This window comes from Penaeus japonicus, unplaced genomic scaffold (assembly GCF_977035675.1).
Source record: "Penaeus japonicus unplaced genomic scaffold, GWHDUDI00000001_assembly GWHDUDI00000005, whole genome shotgun sequence".
In the NCBI taxonomy this organism is placed as follows: Eukaryota; Metazoa; Arthropoda; class Malacostraca; order Decapoda; family Penaeidae; genus Penaeus; species Penaeus japonicus.
Genome location: NW_028234407.1, coordinates 23,874,699 through 23,892,198, shown reverse-complemented (window position 1 = coordinate 23,892,198; position 17,500 = coordinate 23,874,699). Strand labels below are relative to the sequence as shown.

General features: G+C 44.3%; 1 protein-coding gene across 2 annotated transcripts; it reads left to right on the top strand.

Moving 5' to 3' along the window:
• Positions 1-2,783: 2,783 nt before the first annotated feature.
• LOC122249337 (uncharacterized) lies at positions 2,784-13,523 on the top strand. Of its 2 annotated transcripts, none has more exons than XM_043010106.2 (3): positions 2,784-2,968; positions 9,802-9,924; positions 11,645-13,523. In XM_043010106.2, the coding sequence occupies exons 2-3, from the start codon at positions 9,888-9,890 to the stop codon at positions 13,444-13,446; spliced, it is 1,839 nt and encodes a 612-aa protein (XP_042866040.2). In that variant the 5' UTR covers positions 2,784-2,968; positions 9,802-9,887; the 3' UTR covers positions 13,447-13,523. The 2 variants fall into 2 exon arrangements, with proteins under 2 accessions (XP_042866040.2, XP_042866039.2); XM_043010105.2 differs by lacking the exon at positions 2,784-2,968 and adding an exon at positions 5,573-5,703.
• Positions 13,524-17,500: the final 3,977 nt, after the last annotated feature.

Genomic DNA, 17,500 nt, shown 5'->3' with positions numbered 1-17,500 from the left:
TTGCCAAATGTGGGTTAGATTCGGTTTTAAAATGTGTGTTTGATAATAAATCTCTTTGAATTTATATTAGAATCTGAATGTAGTAGTGGACTATTTTGCTTCCTCAAGTTAATGTAACACATCGTCTTGTTAATTTATTACATTAAGTATTTTCTATTTTTATTGTTTGTCAATTTCGTTGTTGCTATCATTTCTACCGACTCCGTCTAATGAGTTTTCATCATTTCAAAATGGATCACCAGTCATGTATACTTTATATCTCATTATCGATTTTCTGTTTGTATATCTTTGCCTTTCACCACAATGTGCCAATAAAAACAACTGATTTGCTAACAATAATCTTTGAAGGATTTCGGGATGAGCGCCACCTTCCTTCAACCGGTCTTGTTTACATCTTCGGCGTCGCCAAATTCCAGAAGGAAGAGGACGTCCGCATCTCAGGTAGGCGCTGGCTGTTTTCATCCAATAATCAACCTCTTGCGTTGCAGTGAGTAGTCTTTACCTTCTTTCTATCTCTTAGTTTATCCATTTATCTATTTCTATTAGTGTTGTTCTTGTTGTCTTTCAGCTGCGCTTCCGCAGAAGAAAGAGACAAAGGAGAAAAATATTGGTTATCAGCTTCGCCAACTTCCCATTAATGGAGTAAAAGCGATGGAGAAGAGAATAAAATGGGATATCCTCCTTTACTGGATATGTATTGCAGCGAAATATGATCATCTGGTTCTGAAGGCTTTGTTGAGAAATGCAATAAAAATTGTGCGGCTTAGCTTTCCCATCGGCTATGAGATGACCCTAATTCCTTCTTGATGTCTTTCTCTATTATCATCTCTCTCTCTCTCTCTCTCTCTCTCTCTCTCTCTCTCTCTCTCTCTCTCTCTCTCTCTCTCTCTCTCTCTCTCTCTCTCTCTCTCTCTCTCTCTCTCTCTCCCTCCCTCCCTCCCTCCCTCCCTCCCTCCATCCATCCATCCCTCTCTCTCTCTGCAAACACCCTGTGCCACCGGTGCCATCAGTTTGTAACCCACCAGTGCCACCAGTTTGTAAACCACCAGCTGGCACCAGTTTGTAAGCCACCTACTGGCACTAGTTGTAACCCACCACAGAGAGCAGTTGTTAGAACCACTCGATGCCTTGGTTGTGATGCGGTGGTTAAAGAGACAGACGTTCACGTGCCATGGTCTTTATTGTGGACTCTAATACACTAGACCCTGGCCGAAGGCCAGAGGTCAGAGCGGTTCGCTCTAGTGAGTCTAGTCTGTCTGTCTGACCTCTCTATCCTGATCTGTCAGTCTGGGTGATCCTTACATGTCCTTACGTACAAATCTTAGTCACTTTCTTCGCCTCAGGGCTTCCGTTAGCAAACACAGCTGCCTAGAAAAGCTTGTGTTTCGAGGCGGAAACGAACACAGGAAGCAGGATGCGTCAGGTCAAGACACACTGCCATCGATATTGCATTGAATTAAGTAGACATTCATGATCAATGTCTTGTGTTACATAATATCAATACCAGTGCCTTACACTCTCTCTCTCTCTCTCTCTCTTTCTCATATGTATGTATGTATGTATTAAACCCGCCAACCCACCCACCCACTCAGGTTCAAAGAAAATGCAAGGGCTGGTCTTCCCTTCTGTGCTTAACTTCAAATAGCCTTAAAATCCTCCTTCGTGTCCTACCAAGCGCACGTCCGGCCCTGAGGAAACTGCATAGCATGATCCTACTGCCGCTGAGCATCTCTTTATAACTCTAACTCATCCCTTGTTTCTTAATCGGGGCCCCCCCCCCCCCCCGGGCTAAAGAGAGGGCATAGCGGAACTTTCTCTTTGGTCTCTCTATCTCTCAGCGCACATGGCTGATGAAGAAAGGGAGGGAAGGATTGTGTGTGTGTGTGTGAGTGTGTTAAAAAGTTGCAGTTCTCTTGACTGCCTAATATGAACAGCTCCTTAGACCCCTCTCTGATCTTAACCTTAGGGCCAGCAGTCACTATGGCAACGACCTATGGAGGATGGGGTCTAGGAGAGGATCCTTGTTAGTGTAAGAGGGGAGGAGAGGGCTGGGAGAGAGAGGGGAGAGAGTGAGAGACGGTGGCGAGCGTAGATTTCAATAGGAAGTATGGAGGAGCGGGGATGACATCATGTGGAGAGAGGGGGGGATGCGACACGTCATAAGTTCGGGGGGGGGGGGGGGGGGGGGGGGGCCAGGGTGCCTACCCGCAAGTGCTCCAGGTGGTGGCGATTGCGTCACGTTACATCAAAAGGGGGAGGGAGAGGGAGACCTTCGATTTTTTAAAAATGATAAAAAAATAATAATAATAAAAAATAAAAAAATAAAAAAAACGTTACAGGTATATCACTTCTGTTTCTTTCTTGCCTTTCTCTGCCTCTTCCCTTTCCATCCTTCCTCGCATCCTTCGCTCCTGCCACACCCCATCCTTATCATGTCCTGGCGCTGTGCTGAACAAGAAGGATATGGCGCTGATAACCTTGCGTTTCTGTGACGCGCTGCCATAACAACGTAGACTCACTCACTCGCAAGGACTGGTAGCTGTTCAGGTACACATAGATATAAAGACACATGCACATTCAGACGCCCGGGCATTTTCGTAGTATTAGAAGCACACATACCTTTAGCCATATACACATATTGATATATTTCATGATTTTTAATGCATCATATGTTGCGATTCAGTACGCCGATATGACTGTTGCGCAATGCTTTGCGACAAGATTGCAATTTCTCTCTCAAGGTCTTCCTGGCGCCCCCGAGTCAGTCTCGCTTTTGAACGGTGCGGACAAGGAGGCGGAGTCCCGGAAGGAACCTCGGTGGAGCTTCTTTCCCGCTGGAGCTGAGAACCCCAACTCCAGCGAAGCTTCCCCTTCCAGTGGAACCGAAGATAATAACCCCGGTGGAGCTGAGAATACCAACCCCGGTGGAGCTTCAAAGGTATCAGTCACACCGATACACACCAGCCTGGTATGATTTGTTCCAAGTCGTAAGTCTATTACTTCTTCCCCTAATAATTTAGATTAGTTAATCATCATTTTTATCAATGGAGGAGGAGGAGGAAGGGGGCGTTGCTACGGACCATTTTAAGACATTTTCCAGCGTTTATAACCTCTACCTTCTTGATAGTGAAAGATACAGATAAATGTCAAAGATCAGTGGCATACTCGTTCACTCCGGCAGGACAGAAAGGATCATACAATATACGAGTCAGATAAGATAACAGTAAACATTTCGGATCCCTTTTTGTGGGTGGAGGACTTCAGTAGACAATATGGATGAAATTATCCGCAACGTATATACTGCAAGGTGTACACTTACGATTCTTTTGTAGTTTTGATTGAACATTTTCAAAGCCGGTGACCTGTTGTGTCAGCGTGGTCATTTCCAAAGTCCCAAAAGAGAATATTGGTCATTGATTACCATGTCAATTACGTGTCTTAGGTAAAAAGTTTAATGGAGGAGGAGGGGGAGTAGGAAGAGGAGGAAGATGAAGAGGAAGAGGAGGAGGAATATCACAAGATTAACAAACCAATTTTTTTTTTTACCCATATAAATCCAGCAGTCTGTATATTTGACCATTATTTAGCCGTTCTTTCGACAAGGTAATTCATCAAGCTGCATTTCCTAAAATAAAGAGGTCACTTATAGATCTGTAAACAGCTAGAAACCCCAGTTGTCAGCAGTGGGAGAACAAATGGACGTACTCAGAGCTGTGTGCTCTGTCGTTTTGTTCTGATCACTCCTGTCTTTCTTCTCTTCCTCTGTCTCATTTACCCTTGCTCATATTCACTGTTAGTATGGCGGCGATACAGGTAACTTTAGGATAACTTTCACCGCCTTACTGGGCTAGCAAATCTAGTTGCAGTCGGGAGCCAGGTGTGGCTGGCAGGCGGAAGGGGATACAGGAAATAGGATATCTCAGGTCAATACACAAGATTAAACTGATATATTACATATTAATTTACGTCAGTCAGTTGGCTATGGGATAGGAGCAGGAGAAGGAGGAGGGAAGGGGGGGGGGCAAGAGGAGGGGGGAGGAGGGGGAGAAGGTTTCCCCAAGTCAGCGATAGTTACTCAGAACAGTACTTATCTTTTATAGAAGTTTTAATATTAATGCATATCTTACTAATCTTATATTTTTCTTGCATGTAGATCTATTTTCCAATTTTGTTCATTCCATTCACGGTTTAGAAATTTGTTTATTCACTGGCCATACCAATTGATTCCAACAAATAGATAATTCGGCAAAAACTGAGTAATTTATACATGGCTTTGGTAATTTTTCCGACTGCGATGTCGCACTGTGTGACATGCATTCGCGCAAGAAAAACAAAATAGGCATTTTCAGGTAGACTTGGAATATCAGAAACCAATCTATAGATATTGGTGAAGCTTTAAACTTTTGAAACCAGATTATAGAGGATTTTCACGTGAGGGGAAACGCGCCCAAAAAATATATTTGCGTTCTCTTCTTGTTGAGGCGAATTTTACTGTTGTTGTTCTTTAGATTTTCAGAAAATATTAGAAACATTCCCTCCCAATATATATAAAAACAAATAAGTAAACAAGAAAATGAGAAAGAGTTGATGATGATGCGTAAACAATTTGTTTCTCTTAGAAAATTGTTAGAATTAGGCGTTTATTACCTCTCACTTTCCCTTATTGGAACAAAGATATCAGCACATTTAGATAGTAATAATAAAATAGCATTAAAACGAATTATTTTCTTCATTTGAAATAGTACCGAATCATAGCAGTGTAAAAAAAAAAAAAAAAAAAAAAAAAATTAAATTCTCAATCCTCTTCCAAACAAAATGGTAAATACGGCTTGAAAACAATGTCTCCATGATATATGTATATTTACTGTCAACTTTTCTTTTTAAACTAGTGACTTTGTATCATAACGGTTCATTTCCCGAACGTAAAGGAACACTTCAAGGCCATCACGTGACGAGGCCCCACATGTTTACAAAACACGTCTATCGCAATGGAATGATATTTTATGTTGTAACGATACTTGAAGATTGGTTATCACTGAAAACCTGAATAGGTAATTATGGAAATTACGAAAAATTATGATATATATAGGATATACTTCAAGGTACGGTTAGCGTAAGTCGCTGTGTAAAAGTCTATGAAATATTGACATTATGATTATTCACCGTGAAAACCAAACACGAAATAATAAAGGAAAAGCGGTATATATAAATATATACATAAATAATAATGATAATAAAAAAAAAACATACGCCATACCCGAGTGCGTAATGGCAGCTTCTCGGACCTTTTTCTAAAGACTTTTTTTCAGCTGGTGGATTTCCAAAGGCAAGCAATAGAGCTCTGGCTGACACTCAGGAATACCGTCCTATCTTACATCAAGTAGTGAATATCTTACAAACAGAGGAATAGGAACCGTGGAGTATACTTAACATTTATTCATGATTCAACCATAGCTTCTACTTAGCCAGAGTGTCACGTGGCCACCATGTGCTTAACCGCGTTCGAGTGAAGAGAAACATCTGGGTAAAAATATCCTGATTGAAGCAATTTCTCTTCGTGAGTTTTTACTACAGTGAAGCTATAATACTTAACGCCATTTAATGAGAAAGAATGTCATCTTACGTTTTATTTTTTTAACATTCGAGAGGACTTTTTTCTTGTTGATAAACTGTCAGTGTGGCAGCGAGGCGTGGTCTGACCAGGTGGGTGTCGCTCCCTTTTCGAAAATTTAGACTTCCTTTTGTTTTCTGAAGCGCGTTACTGTGTTTTTAGATGCTTAAAAACTATTAAGCATCGTTGATATGTGTCTGTATGTTCATTTAAAGCGTCAATCTTAGAATGTCTCTCTCGGTCAAGGGAAATTCTGAGGTTAAGGCGGGCCGTAGACTTTGTCCAATGAAGGGATACGATTATTGTTTTTATTACTGTTTTTCATATTTTTCTTGAAGGTTCATGGTCTAAAAACATAGTTTGGTTGAAACGTTACTGAGCAAATACCAAATTATTATTTTTTCTTGGCCGATGTCAGAGATTTTTCTTGATTTATTTGGGGTCTACAGCACGTGTGTCTGAATGAAGATCTCTTGGCCTGGATCTACATTTTTTTTTTCTTCTTCTTCTTCTTCCTCTTCTTTTTCTTTTTCTTTTTTTTTTCTTTTTTTAGGATTTCGCAAATTGCTAGTTTTTCATGTGGATAGTTTCAGATAGCACGTTGTCACGCTGATGGTAGTGGTACCAGGGTCGGCATCATAAAATGTACACAGGTACACATACGTACAATATATCCGTGTACACGCATGTACATCTATATACATATACATGTGTGCTTCCATGCGCGCGCGTGCACACACACACACACACACACACACACACACACACACACACACACACACACACACACACACACATACATACATACATCACACACATCACACACATACATGTATCTCTATTTCCATACATATCATACACAACATATTACACAGATCTGCACATGAACATCCGTGTAAAGTTATGTTTTCGTACACCCATGTACATACATACAAACACACATGCAAACACAAACAAGGTTGAGGAACAAGCAGTGTATGTTTACTGCATCATCTCACCTTGGCAATGTTTTCTTTTGGCGGGAAATAATTGTCATGTCACCGTTAAACAAATGGCGTTTGGAATTTTGTGCTATAATGATTTTATAGTTACACACGTAAAACGAGTACGATCAATAAAGAACATTTTCTTTTGCATTTTACTCAAAATAAAAAGTTAAAATCCTGTGTAGGCTTACCGCTTGGAAATACGCAGAGAACTCCGGCAGTTTTTTTTTTCAAGTTTCGAACAAGCTTATTATATTATCTATATTCACGCAATTCATTGGTCGTTATGCCATTCTATGAAACTCAAGAGTAGCTGTACAAAAGATAGGTAGGCCTATGTAAAAAAAAAAAAAATAGGCATCTTAACCTTCCTCCATAATATCCCAAAAAATCTCAGGAAAAAAAAACAAACAAACAAACAAAAGAAACTATTAAGACCGAACCTGATTTCAGGAGATTAATCGCTTTGTTAAAATGTGCACTGATTTTTTTTTTTTTTTTTTTACCAAGTCTTTCGAGATACCCAGTCACGAGAGAGACGCTGAACCTAACATTTCTAGGTTAACAGAGCTGGCATTTGACTGTTTTCATCTGACAAACTGACAGGGATCTAGCGAGACAGGCAGGCAGACAGGGACATAGCGAGACAGATAGAGAGAGACATAGCGAGACAGGCAGGCAGACAGGGACATAGCGAGGCAGATAGAGAGAGACATAGCGAGACAGATAGAGAGAGATATAGCGAGACAGGCAGGCAGACCGGGACATAGCGAGGCAGATAGAGAGAGACATAGCGAGACAGATAGAGAGAGACATAGCGAGACAGGCAGGCAGACAGGGACATAGCGAGACAGATAGAGAGAGACATAGCGAGACAGGCAGGCAGACAGGGACCTCCCCCTCCCTCTCCCTCCTCTTCTCTCCATTCTCCCTTTCCGTCCCTTCCTCCTTTCCCTCCCCCCTGCCCCGTGCCTCCCCTCTTTCTCCACTTCCCCCTTCCTCTTCCTCCTCCTCTCCCCGCTCCCCCCTGCCCCATGCCTCCCCTCTCTTTCCACTTCCCCCTTCCTCTTCCTCCTTTTCTATCCATTCTCCCTTTCCGTCCCTTCCTCCTGTCCCCTCTCCCCTGTCCCATGCCTCCCCTCTCTCTCCACTTCCCCCTCCCTCTCCCTTCTCCTCTATCCATTCTCCCCTTCGTCCCTTCTGCAGTGACCCTTTCTCACGATCTCTCTCACCTTTCGTTTCTCCCGATGCCAATACTTCTACGACCAGAAAAGCCGTGCCAATGAGGAACGGACCTCAAAACACGCCAATCCAACCCTTACTGCTCGCGAATGTTTTCCATGCTGTCATTCTTATATCTGTGTGTATGAATATGTCTTGTTTATACTCAAAATGCTCGTTGCAAAGTGCCTAATCAGTATCCATATATGTATAACGATTATTATTATCGACATTCAAATGATCAGTATGTTTCATCAATGCTTAACATCCCTCATCTTTTTGTTGTTGTTTTTTTCGTACTGTAAACATAATTCTCCTGTTACTCCCCATAGTACATAAGATACCCCTTGTTCCTTCACCAGGTTACCCTCATGTGACCTATGTTTATCTAAATCTGTGTTCATTCAGATTCTTTCATGTTTTCCATTATGAAATGTTTCGAAAAGGAGTGCGATTATACCAACATAAAATAGTCGAGAGAGATCGTTCGCAATCGCGGGCATTGCAAGACGCCCCCCCCGCTCCTCCCTGGGCACCGCTGCCATGCCTGTTCACTGTACACTACGCTACCCAAGCACACACCATAATATCACCACACACATTATGATATCCATGGCGGATGACGAAGACTAATACGCATCCGCACCATTATATTGGTGGCAGACTAAGTGGAACACGAATCCACATTATTATACGTTTCTTCTCTCTCTCTCTCCACTATTCCCTTCTCCCTCCTCCTCTTTTCATTCTCCCTTTCCGACCCTTCCTCCCTTCTCTCTCTCCTCTTTCCCCTTTTTCTCCCTCCTCCTCTCTTCATTCTCCCTTTCCGACCCTTCCTCTCTTCTCTCTCTCTCCTGTTTCCCCTTCTTCTCCCTCCTCCTCTCTTCATTCTCCCTTTGCGACCCTTCCTCCCTTCTCTCTCTCCGCTTTCCCCTTCTTCTCCCTCCTCCTCTCTTCATTCTCCCTTTGCGACCCTTCCTCCCTTCTCTCTCTCCGCTTTCCCCTTCTTCTCCCTCCTCCTCTCTTCATTCTCCCTTTCCGACCCTTCCTCTCTTCTCTCTCACCTGTTTCCCCTTCCTCTCCCTCCTCCTCTCTTCATTCTCCCTTTCCGACCCTTCCTCCCTTCTCTCTCTCCTCTTTCCCCTTCTTCTCCTTCCTCTTTTCTCTTACGTCGACGCCTCGCATTCCGCTTACATGTTTTGTCGTCGCGTTTTGAACTTTGACCCCTCCCTGACCCCTCTTGACCTCGCACACGCAACACTGGCTCTGCTTTACACGTAAAACCCCCGTTCCTCGCGGCATATGTCACGGCGACGCCACGCCTCCGACCTCCTCGCTCCACCAGTCCCTCCGTCTCGCCCTCTCCTTTCGCCCTTTCCCTCCTTTATTCCCCTCCTTTATTTCCCTCCTCCCTGGCCCTCCTCCGAGTCGCCGGCCAAGGATGCGACCGTGGTACGTGATCGTATTATGTGATTGAAGGCGTGAAACCTCGATTATATCATAGTCTATTTGAAACTTTTTTTGCCAGTTAGAAGAAGTAAAACTTCAACGTCAACAACAAACAAGAGGTCATGTCAACAACAAACAAGAGGTCATGTTCAAAGGTCGCGCCATAGCTGTGCAAATAATTATTATCATCATCATTATGAACAGCAGCAGTAGTAGTTGAAGTGGTGATGTTATTGTTATAATGATTATGTGATCATCAATATCTGTATTATCCTTAATATTGTAGTTTTTACTACATTTATTGACGTTGATGCAATGATTAGCAACATATTGATGATGATAATGATAATGATAATACTAATCATCACGGTTATCATCATCATCATCATCATCGTTATCAGTATAATCATTGACATTATCATTGTTGTTATCATCATTATCATTATTATTATCATGATCCCCAACATCATCGATATAACCATTATCGTCATGATTATCATGAACCTTTACCATCATCATTACTGTTATCAACAGGTTCGCCGATGTCGTAGAGAGCCTTGCAGTTGTCCGAGCTTCTTCTCTCCGTAAAACATCACTTCCTTTCCGGCGAAGCGACAGCCATGGAGCACGACTGTGGAGGAAGCTCAGTGTCGCCAGGTGAGACATGAAGATGGGTTGGAAAGATAGATATACGTGATGGATGTAGATTCAATATACAGGGACTATATGGGTACAGATTCAACATGTAGTCACATGAGCACACGCGTATTCAAAACAAGGACACCCCTACATGAATGCAAAAATCCATATAAACACACGCCACATGGGTACAGATTCAAAACAAGCACATCCCTACATGAATGAAAAAAATCCACATAAACATACGCCACACGGGTACGGATTAAAAACAAGCACATGCCACAAGAATGCAAAAGTCCACATAAACATACGCCACATATGTACGGATTCAAAACAAGCACATGCCACAAGAATGCAAAAGTCCACATAAACATACGCCACATGGGTACGGATTCAAAACAAGCATACCCCACATGAATGCAAAAATCCACATAAACATACGCCACATGGGTACGGATTCAAAACAAGCATACCCCACATGAATGCAAAAATCCACATAAACACACACCACATGGATGCAATTTCAACACTGACATGCCACATGGATAGACACACGTGAATTCTCTAGAGAAAACGGTCGGATTATTTTCACCGTCTCAAGGACTGATCATGTTTGCAAGGCTCATAGATGTTGAAATAAGTTATTCTGTCAAAGCAAAAAAAAAAAAAAAAAAATGTTGCAAGATTTCCACGTGTGCTTGTTGTTATTTTTTTGTTGCCTTTCGTTTCTCTAAGTATGATATTTAAATGACATATCACCAAACAATAATCATAGCAACGGGATTCTGTTAATACATGACTTGATTAAAAAAAAAAAAAAAAAAAAAAAAAAAATCACACTCACCTCCTTTCAAAGTTCCCACTCGCGACCGAATAGATATTAGCGAGTTTATTTTAGAAGTTGGGAAATATAATGCATGAATTTGTCGAAGTCCTTTTCCTATTTATTGTTCATTAATTTCACTCCTTTATGAAAGTTCTTAAAAAAAGACAAAAAAAGTATGAAGCTCAAATCTGTAAAAATCCCTACATAAGCAAGGAATTGGCCGTACGTGTGTATATATGGATGTATACACTCGTGTGTATGGATGTACACATGTTTTGATAGGTGTATATATATGTGCGTGGATGCACATACTTGTACATGGATGGATATGGTGTACAGACTGTGTGTATATATACGAGTATATACGTGTGTGTGTGGATGCGCATACCTCGGTGTATATGGATATATTTGAATGTATGTGTTTTAATAATGTGCATGTGTGTACATGGATAGAAATGAGGTTCTGTGTGACCTCATTGGAGGAGCCATGCAGTACGACTTCAGGTGTCCGTCAATGAATGGTCAAATGACTGCCCATGCATTATTGCCATACCCTGGACACACTCAAATGACGAGAAAATCTCTTACTATGTAACATATTTCATTGGCTCGTCAAATTGAGGTCATTTAGTGATTTTTCCCCCTATTTTCCCCTTTATATCACAAGTAATTCATATTGGGATATAAGACTAAGTAAAAGTTATTTTTGGGCTATTCAGACTATTGTTAATAGGTAATGTTAAGTGAGAATGCTATACTTTATCTTACGGCAATTTTTCATCCTTTGCTGTAGTTTACGCCCTTATTAAGGCACTCATTTTTGTTTTGTCGCAACTATCAATGTTCATCTTCTGAATCCTTTCCATATCTGTTCCAAACCGGCCATGACTGAGTTTGTTTTTCCCCCGAAAGATAAAACTCCTGTGGACCCACCGGAACAGCCCCCTTCAGGCGAGAGACGAAAATCTCCCAAGAGGCAGACGGAAGAGGAATCGCCAGAGGCAACCGGCGCCGCCCCGAAAACTCGGATAATAATCAACGAGACGATAGACATCATCACCGTCGACGAATCCTATCTCCCTCACGTAGAGATTGAGCTCGAAGGGATCCCCGTTCTGTTCGTGGTGGATACCGGGAGTAACCTCACCTCCATTTGTAGAAAGCAAATGACCGTCTTGGGGTTTGAGGAGAGCGACTTGAAGAGACTCGGTAACGGGGAGTTGAAATATTTGGTTCTCAATGTTAGGATCAATGACTATGAAATGCTGAACCTGTTCATAGTTAAAGAAAAGTTAAATTTTCATCACAACTTGCTTGGTCTCGATTTTCTTGAGGGCTATTGCTGCATCATTGATTTCGATAAGAACAGACTAACCTTCCGTGAGTACAAAAACGATGCCCCATGGGACATGCCGAAGACCATAGCGAACATTCATGGGAAAGACATCGAAGTGGAGGTCGACACAGCCTCTGGGGGCTACATCGATGGCCCCCTGAGTCTGGCGAAGGAGCTCGACTTGCCCCTGCAGCCTGTGCATGGGAAAACCATAGTTGGAGTGGATTACGAACTCCCCATTCCGTACGTGGCCTTAGACTTGTGCCTTAAGGCGTTCGGGCGCGAGGTACATAATGCTTGGTTCGTCGTCCAGCCCGATAATGTTCCAGAGGGACACAAGGACCCTTCACTGGGTGTGTTCTTCCTGTACGGGATGCGGCTGCAGTTCAACATGGACGGGACGTTTGAGGTAACGGAACCAACGCAGGAAGAGGAGACAGGGGACCGCCCGGGGGAACCCAGGGGAGAGGGAGAGGGGGATGGACACGCGGGGGAACAGCACGGGTCTGATGAGAGACCTGATGTCACAGACGCAGAAAAGCCTCAGAAATCGGAAGAGGAACTCACCAAGCCACGGGGGTCTAATAGAGAGTGGGCCACAACAGGGGGGCTTCGGGGGTCTGATGGAGAGCCAGTCGCCACAGGGGAGTCTCAGGGGTCTGAAGGAGAGCCAATCGCCACAGGGGAACCTCAGGGGTCTGAAGGAGAGGCAGTCGCCACAGGGGAACCTCAGGGGTCTGAAGGAGAGCCAATCGCCACAGGGGAACCTCAGGGGTCTGAAGGAGAGCCAGTCGCCACAGGGGAACCTCAGGGGTCTGAAGGAGAGCCAGTCGCCACAGGGGAACCTCAGGGGTCTGAAGGAGAGCCAATCGCCACAGGGGAACCTCAGGGGTCTGAAGGAGAGGCAGTCGCCACAGGGGAACCTCAGGGGTCTGAAGGAGAGCCAATCGCCACAGGGGAACCTCAGGGGTCTGAAGGAGAGCCAGTCGCCACAGGGGAACCTCAGGGGTCTGAAGGAGAGCCAATCGCCACAGGGGAGCCTCAGGGGACTGAAGGAGAGCCAGTCGCCACAGGGGAACCTCAGGGGTCTGAAGGAGAGCCAGTCGCCACAGGGGAACCTCAGGGGTCTGAAGGAGAGCCAGTCGCCACAGGGGAGCCTCAGGGGACTGAAGGAGAGCCAGTCGCCACAGGGGAACCTCAGGGGTCTGAAGGAGAGCCAGTCGCCACAGGGGAACCTCAGGGGTCTGAAGGAGAGCCAATCGCCACAGGGGAGCCTCAGGGGACTGAAGGAGAGCCAGTCGCCACAGGGGAGCCTCAGGGGTCTGAAGGAGAGCCAGTCGCCACAGAGGAGCCTCAGGGATCTGAAGGAGAGCTTTAGGAGGGCCAAATGGTAGTTCCTGCATCACAGATGTAACCCTTGATGAGTTGAACCCTAACAATAAATTGGAAATACACGTAGAACTTTCCTTAAACCTGTCAGCTGATACCACACCGAGAGAGAGAGAGAGAGAGACATACACACATACAGACAGAGAGAAAGTGAAAGAGAGAGAGGGAGAGACATACAGACACATGCAGAGAAAGAGACAGACAGACAGACATACACACACACACAGGCAGAAAGAGAGACAGACAGAAAAACACACACACAGACAGAGAGAGAGACAGACAGACACACACACAGGCAGAGAGACAGCGAGCGTGAGAGAGAGACATACATACACACAGACAGAGAGAGTGAGAGACAGACAGACAGATATACACACACACAAGCAGAGAGAGAGAGACAGACAGACATACACACACAGGCTGAGAGAGAGAGAGAGGCAGACATACAGACAGACATACACACACAGGCAGAGGAAGAGCGAGCGAGAGAGAGAGAGAGAGAGATACACACAAACAGGCAGAGAGAGAGAGAGACAGACAGACATACAAACAAAGTCAGAGAAAGAGAGAGAGAGAGAGAGAGACTTACATACACACACACAGGCAGATAGAGAGAAAGAGAGACAGACACACACACACACACACACACAGGCACAGAGAGAGCGAGAGAAAGAGAGAGACAGACATACACACATACAGGCAGAGAGAGAGAGAGAGAGATACACACACACACGCACTCACAGAGCGAGAGAGAGAGAGACATACACACACGCAGGTAGAGAGAGAGGGAGAGAGAGAGACAGACATAAACAGACAGAGAGAGAGAGAGACTTACATACACACAGGCAGAGAGAGAGAGACAGACAGACAGACATAAACACACACAGGCAGAGAGAGAGAGAGAGAGACATACACGTATAGGCAGAGAGAGAGCGAGACAGAGGCAGAGAGAGATAGAGAAAGCGAGAGAGAGAGAGAGAGACAGACAGAGACAGAGACAGACAGACATACGCACACACACAGGCAGAGAGAGAGAGAGACAAACAGACATACACACACACACACAGCGAGAGAGAGAGAGAGAAAGAGAGAGACAGACAGACAGACACACACACAGGCACAGAGAGAGAGACAGGCATATACACGCATAGGCAGGAAGGGAGCGAGAGAGAGAGAGAGACGGATATACACACACACAAGCAGAGAGAGAGAGAGATAGACATATAAACGCATAGGCAGAGAGAGAGAGCGAGACAGAGGCAGAGGGAGAGAGAGAAAGAGAGAGAGACATATTGACAGACATACACACACAGGCAGAGAGAGAGAGACAGAGACAGACAGACATACACTCACACAGGCAGAGAGAGAGTGAGAGAGAGAGAAAGCTAGAGAGAGAGAGAGAGAAAGACAGACAGACAGACATACACACACAGGCAGAGAGAAAGAGTGAGCAAGAGAGAGAGAGAGAGAGAGAGAGACATACACACACACAGGCTGAGAGAGAGTGAGCAAAAGAGAGAGAGAGACAGACAGACAGACAGACAGACATACACACACACAGGCAGAGAGAGAGCGAGAGAGAGTGAGAGAGAGAGACATACACATACAGAGGCAGAGAGAGAGCGAGAGAGAGAGAGAAATACACACACAGGCAGAGAGAGAGCGAGAGAGAGAGAGAGAAACAGACAGACAGACATACACACACACAGGCAGAGATAGAGCGAGAGAGAGATAGACATACAGACAGACATACACACACACAGGCAGAGAGAGAGAGAGAGAGAGAGAGACATATACACCCATAGGCAGAGAGAGAGAGAGAGAGATAGACATACACACACACAGGCAGAGAGAGAGAGAGAGAGAGAGCGAGAGACAGACATATACACGCATAGCCACAGAGAGAGCGAGACAGAGGCAGAAAGAGAGAAAAAAAAAGCGAGAGAGAGAGCGAGAGACAGACATATACACGCACAGGCAGAGAGAGAGCGAGACAGAGGCAGAGAGAGAGAAAAAAAACGAGAGAGATAGAGAGAGAGAGACATAAAAACACACAGGCAGAGAGAGAGACAGAGACAGACAGACATACACACACAGGCAGAGAGAGAGAGAGAGAGAGAAAGCGAGAGAGTGTAAGGCACTGGTATTGATATTATGTGACCCAAGACATTGATCATATATGTCTACTTAATTCAATGCAGTATCGCTGTCAGTCTGTTTTGACCTGACGCTTCCTGTTTCCTGTGTTCGTTTCCGCCTTGGAACACTAGTTTCTCTAGGCAACTGTGTTTGTTAACGGAAGGCCTTAAGGCGTAGAAAGTGACTCAGGCTCTGTACTAAAAGGACACACAATGAACCCAGGACAAACAGGTCAGACAGACAGACATGAACGAACAGCTCTGACCTCCGGCCAAGGCCAGGTGCCGAAGGCCGGAGGTCAGAGCTGTTCTGGTGTATCAACAGTCCACAATAAAGACCATAGCACATGAACGTCTGTCTCTTATCCACCGGATCACAACCAGGGCATTGAGTGGTTATAACTAGTGCCAGTTGGTGGTTTACAACTAATGGCAACGGTGGTTTACAACTAGTGCCAGCTGGTGGTTTACAGAGAGAGAGAGAGAGAGAGCGAGAGACAAGCAGAGCGAGAGAAAGAGAGAGAGACAGACAGACAGACATACACACACACAGGGAGAGAGAGAGAAAGCGCGCGCGCGCGCGCGAGAGAGAGAGAGAGAGAGAGAGAGAGAGAGAGAGAGAGAGAGAGAGAGACAGACAGACAGACACACACACAGGCAGAGAGAGAGAGAGAGAATTCAAATTCAAACACTTTATTTCATGTTACAATGGTTATTCTTACATAAATACATATATATTTAAACTTGAAGAGTAAAGAGGTGTTCTTTCAATTTTGTTTTGAAATTACAAAAGTTGTTAATGTTTTTAATGTCCACGAATTTGCATCTGTCTTGCACCTGTTTCTGTATTTGATCTTTTTACAAATAGGGAATTTACATGGCGTGTTTGGATGCCAACTATATTCCCTACAGTTTGCAGGGGGAATAACCATGGTGGATAGAGTCCATGTATCAATTTGTAGGTAAAGATACAGTATCATAATTGCACTTAGGATGAACTTTCAACCATTTTAATTTTTGTATATGTGAGGTAATGTGATCAAATTTACTAACATTACCCAGTGCAACTCTTGCAGCAAAGTTTTGTGATTTTTGTACTTTTTGCATTTGGGTTTTGTTGGTTGAACCCCAAACATTTGAACAGTAATTTATTATGCTAAGAGCTAGTGTTTGCACGACCATGATTCTAGTATCCGTAGGGATTTGATTTTTTATGTGATTTAGAAATATTAATGTGCCAATTACTTTCCTGTATGTTATCAACGTGTGGTTCAAAAGAGAGAGAGACAGACATACACACACACACAGGCAGAGAGAGAGAGAGCGAGAGAGAGTGAGAGAGAGAGACATACACACACACAGTCGAGCGAGCGAGAGAGAGAGAGAGAGAGAGAGAGAGAGAGAGAGAGAGAGAGAGAGAGAGAGAGAGAGAGAGAGAGAGAGAGAGAGAGAGAGAGACATACACACACACAGGCAGAGAGAGAGAGAGCGAGAGAGAGAGAGAGAGACAGATATACATATACACAGGCAGAGAGAGAGAGAGAGAGAGAGAGAGAGGGACATACACACACACAGGCAGAGAGAGAGAGAGAGAGTGAGAGATAAAGACATACATACAGACAGACAGAAAGAGACAGAGACAGACAGACAGACAAACATACACAGACAGGCAGAGAGAGAGCGAGAGAGAGAGAGAGAGAGAGAGAGAGAGAGAGAGAGAGAGAGGGACATACACACACACAGGCAGAGAGAGAGAGAGAGAGAGGGATAAAGACATACATACAGACAGGCAGAAAGAGACAGAGACAGACAGACAGACATACACAGACAGGCTGAGAGAGAGCGAGAGAGAGAGAGAGACAGAGAGACAGACAGACAGGCAGAGAGAGAGCGAGAGCGAGAGAG

Excerpts from the sequence above, each read along its gene's own strand:
- LOC122249337 (XM_043010106.2), top strand. The coding sequence starts at position 9,888 with ATGGAGCACGACTGTGGAGGAAGCTCAGTGTCGCCAG. Across the intron at positions 9,925-11,644 it reads AGGAAGCTCAGTGTCGCCAG|ATAAAACTCCTGTGGACCCA; the intron begins GTGAGACATGAA and ends TTCCCCCGAAAG.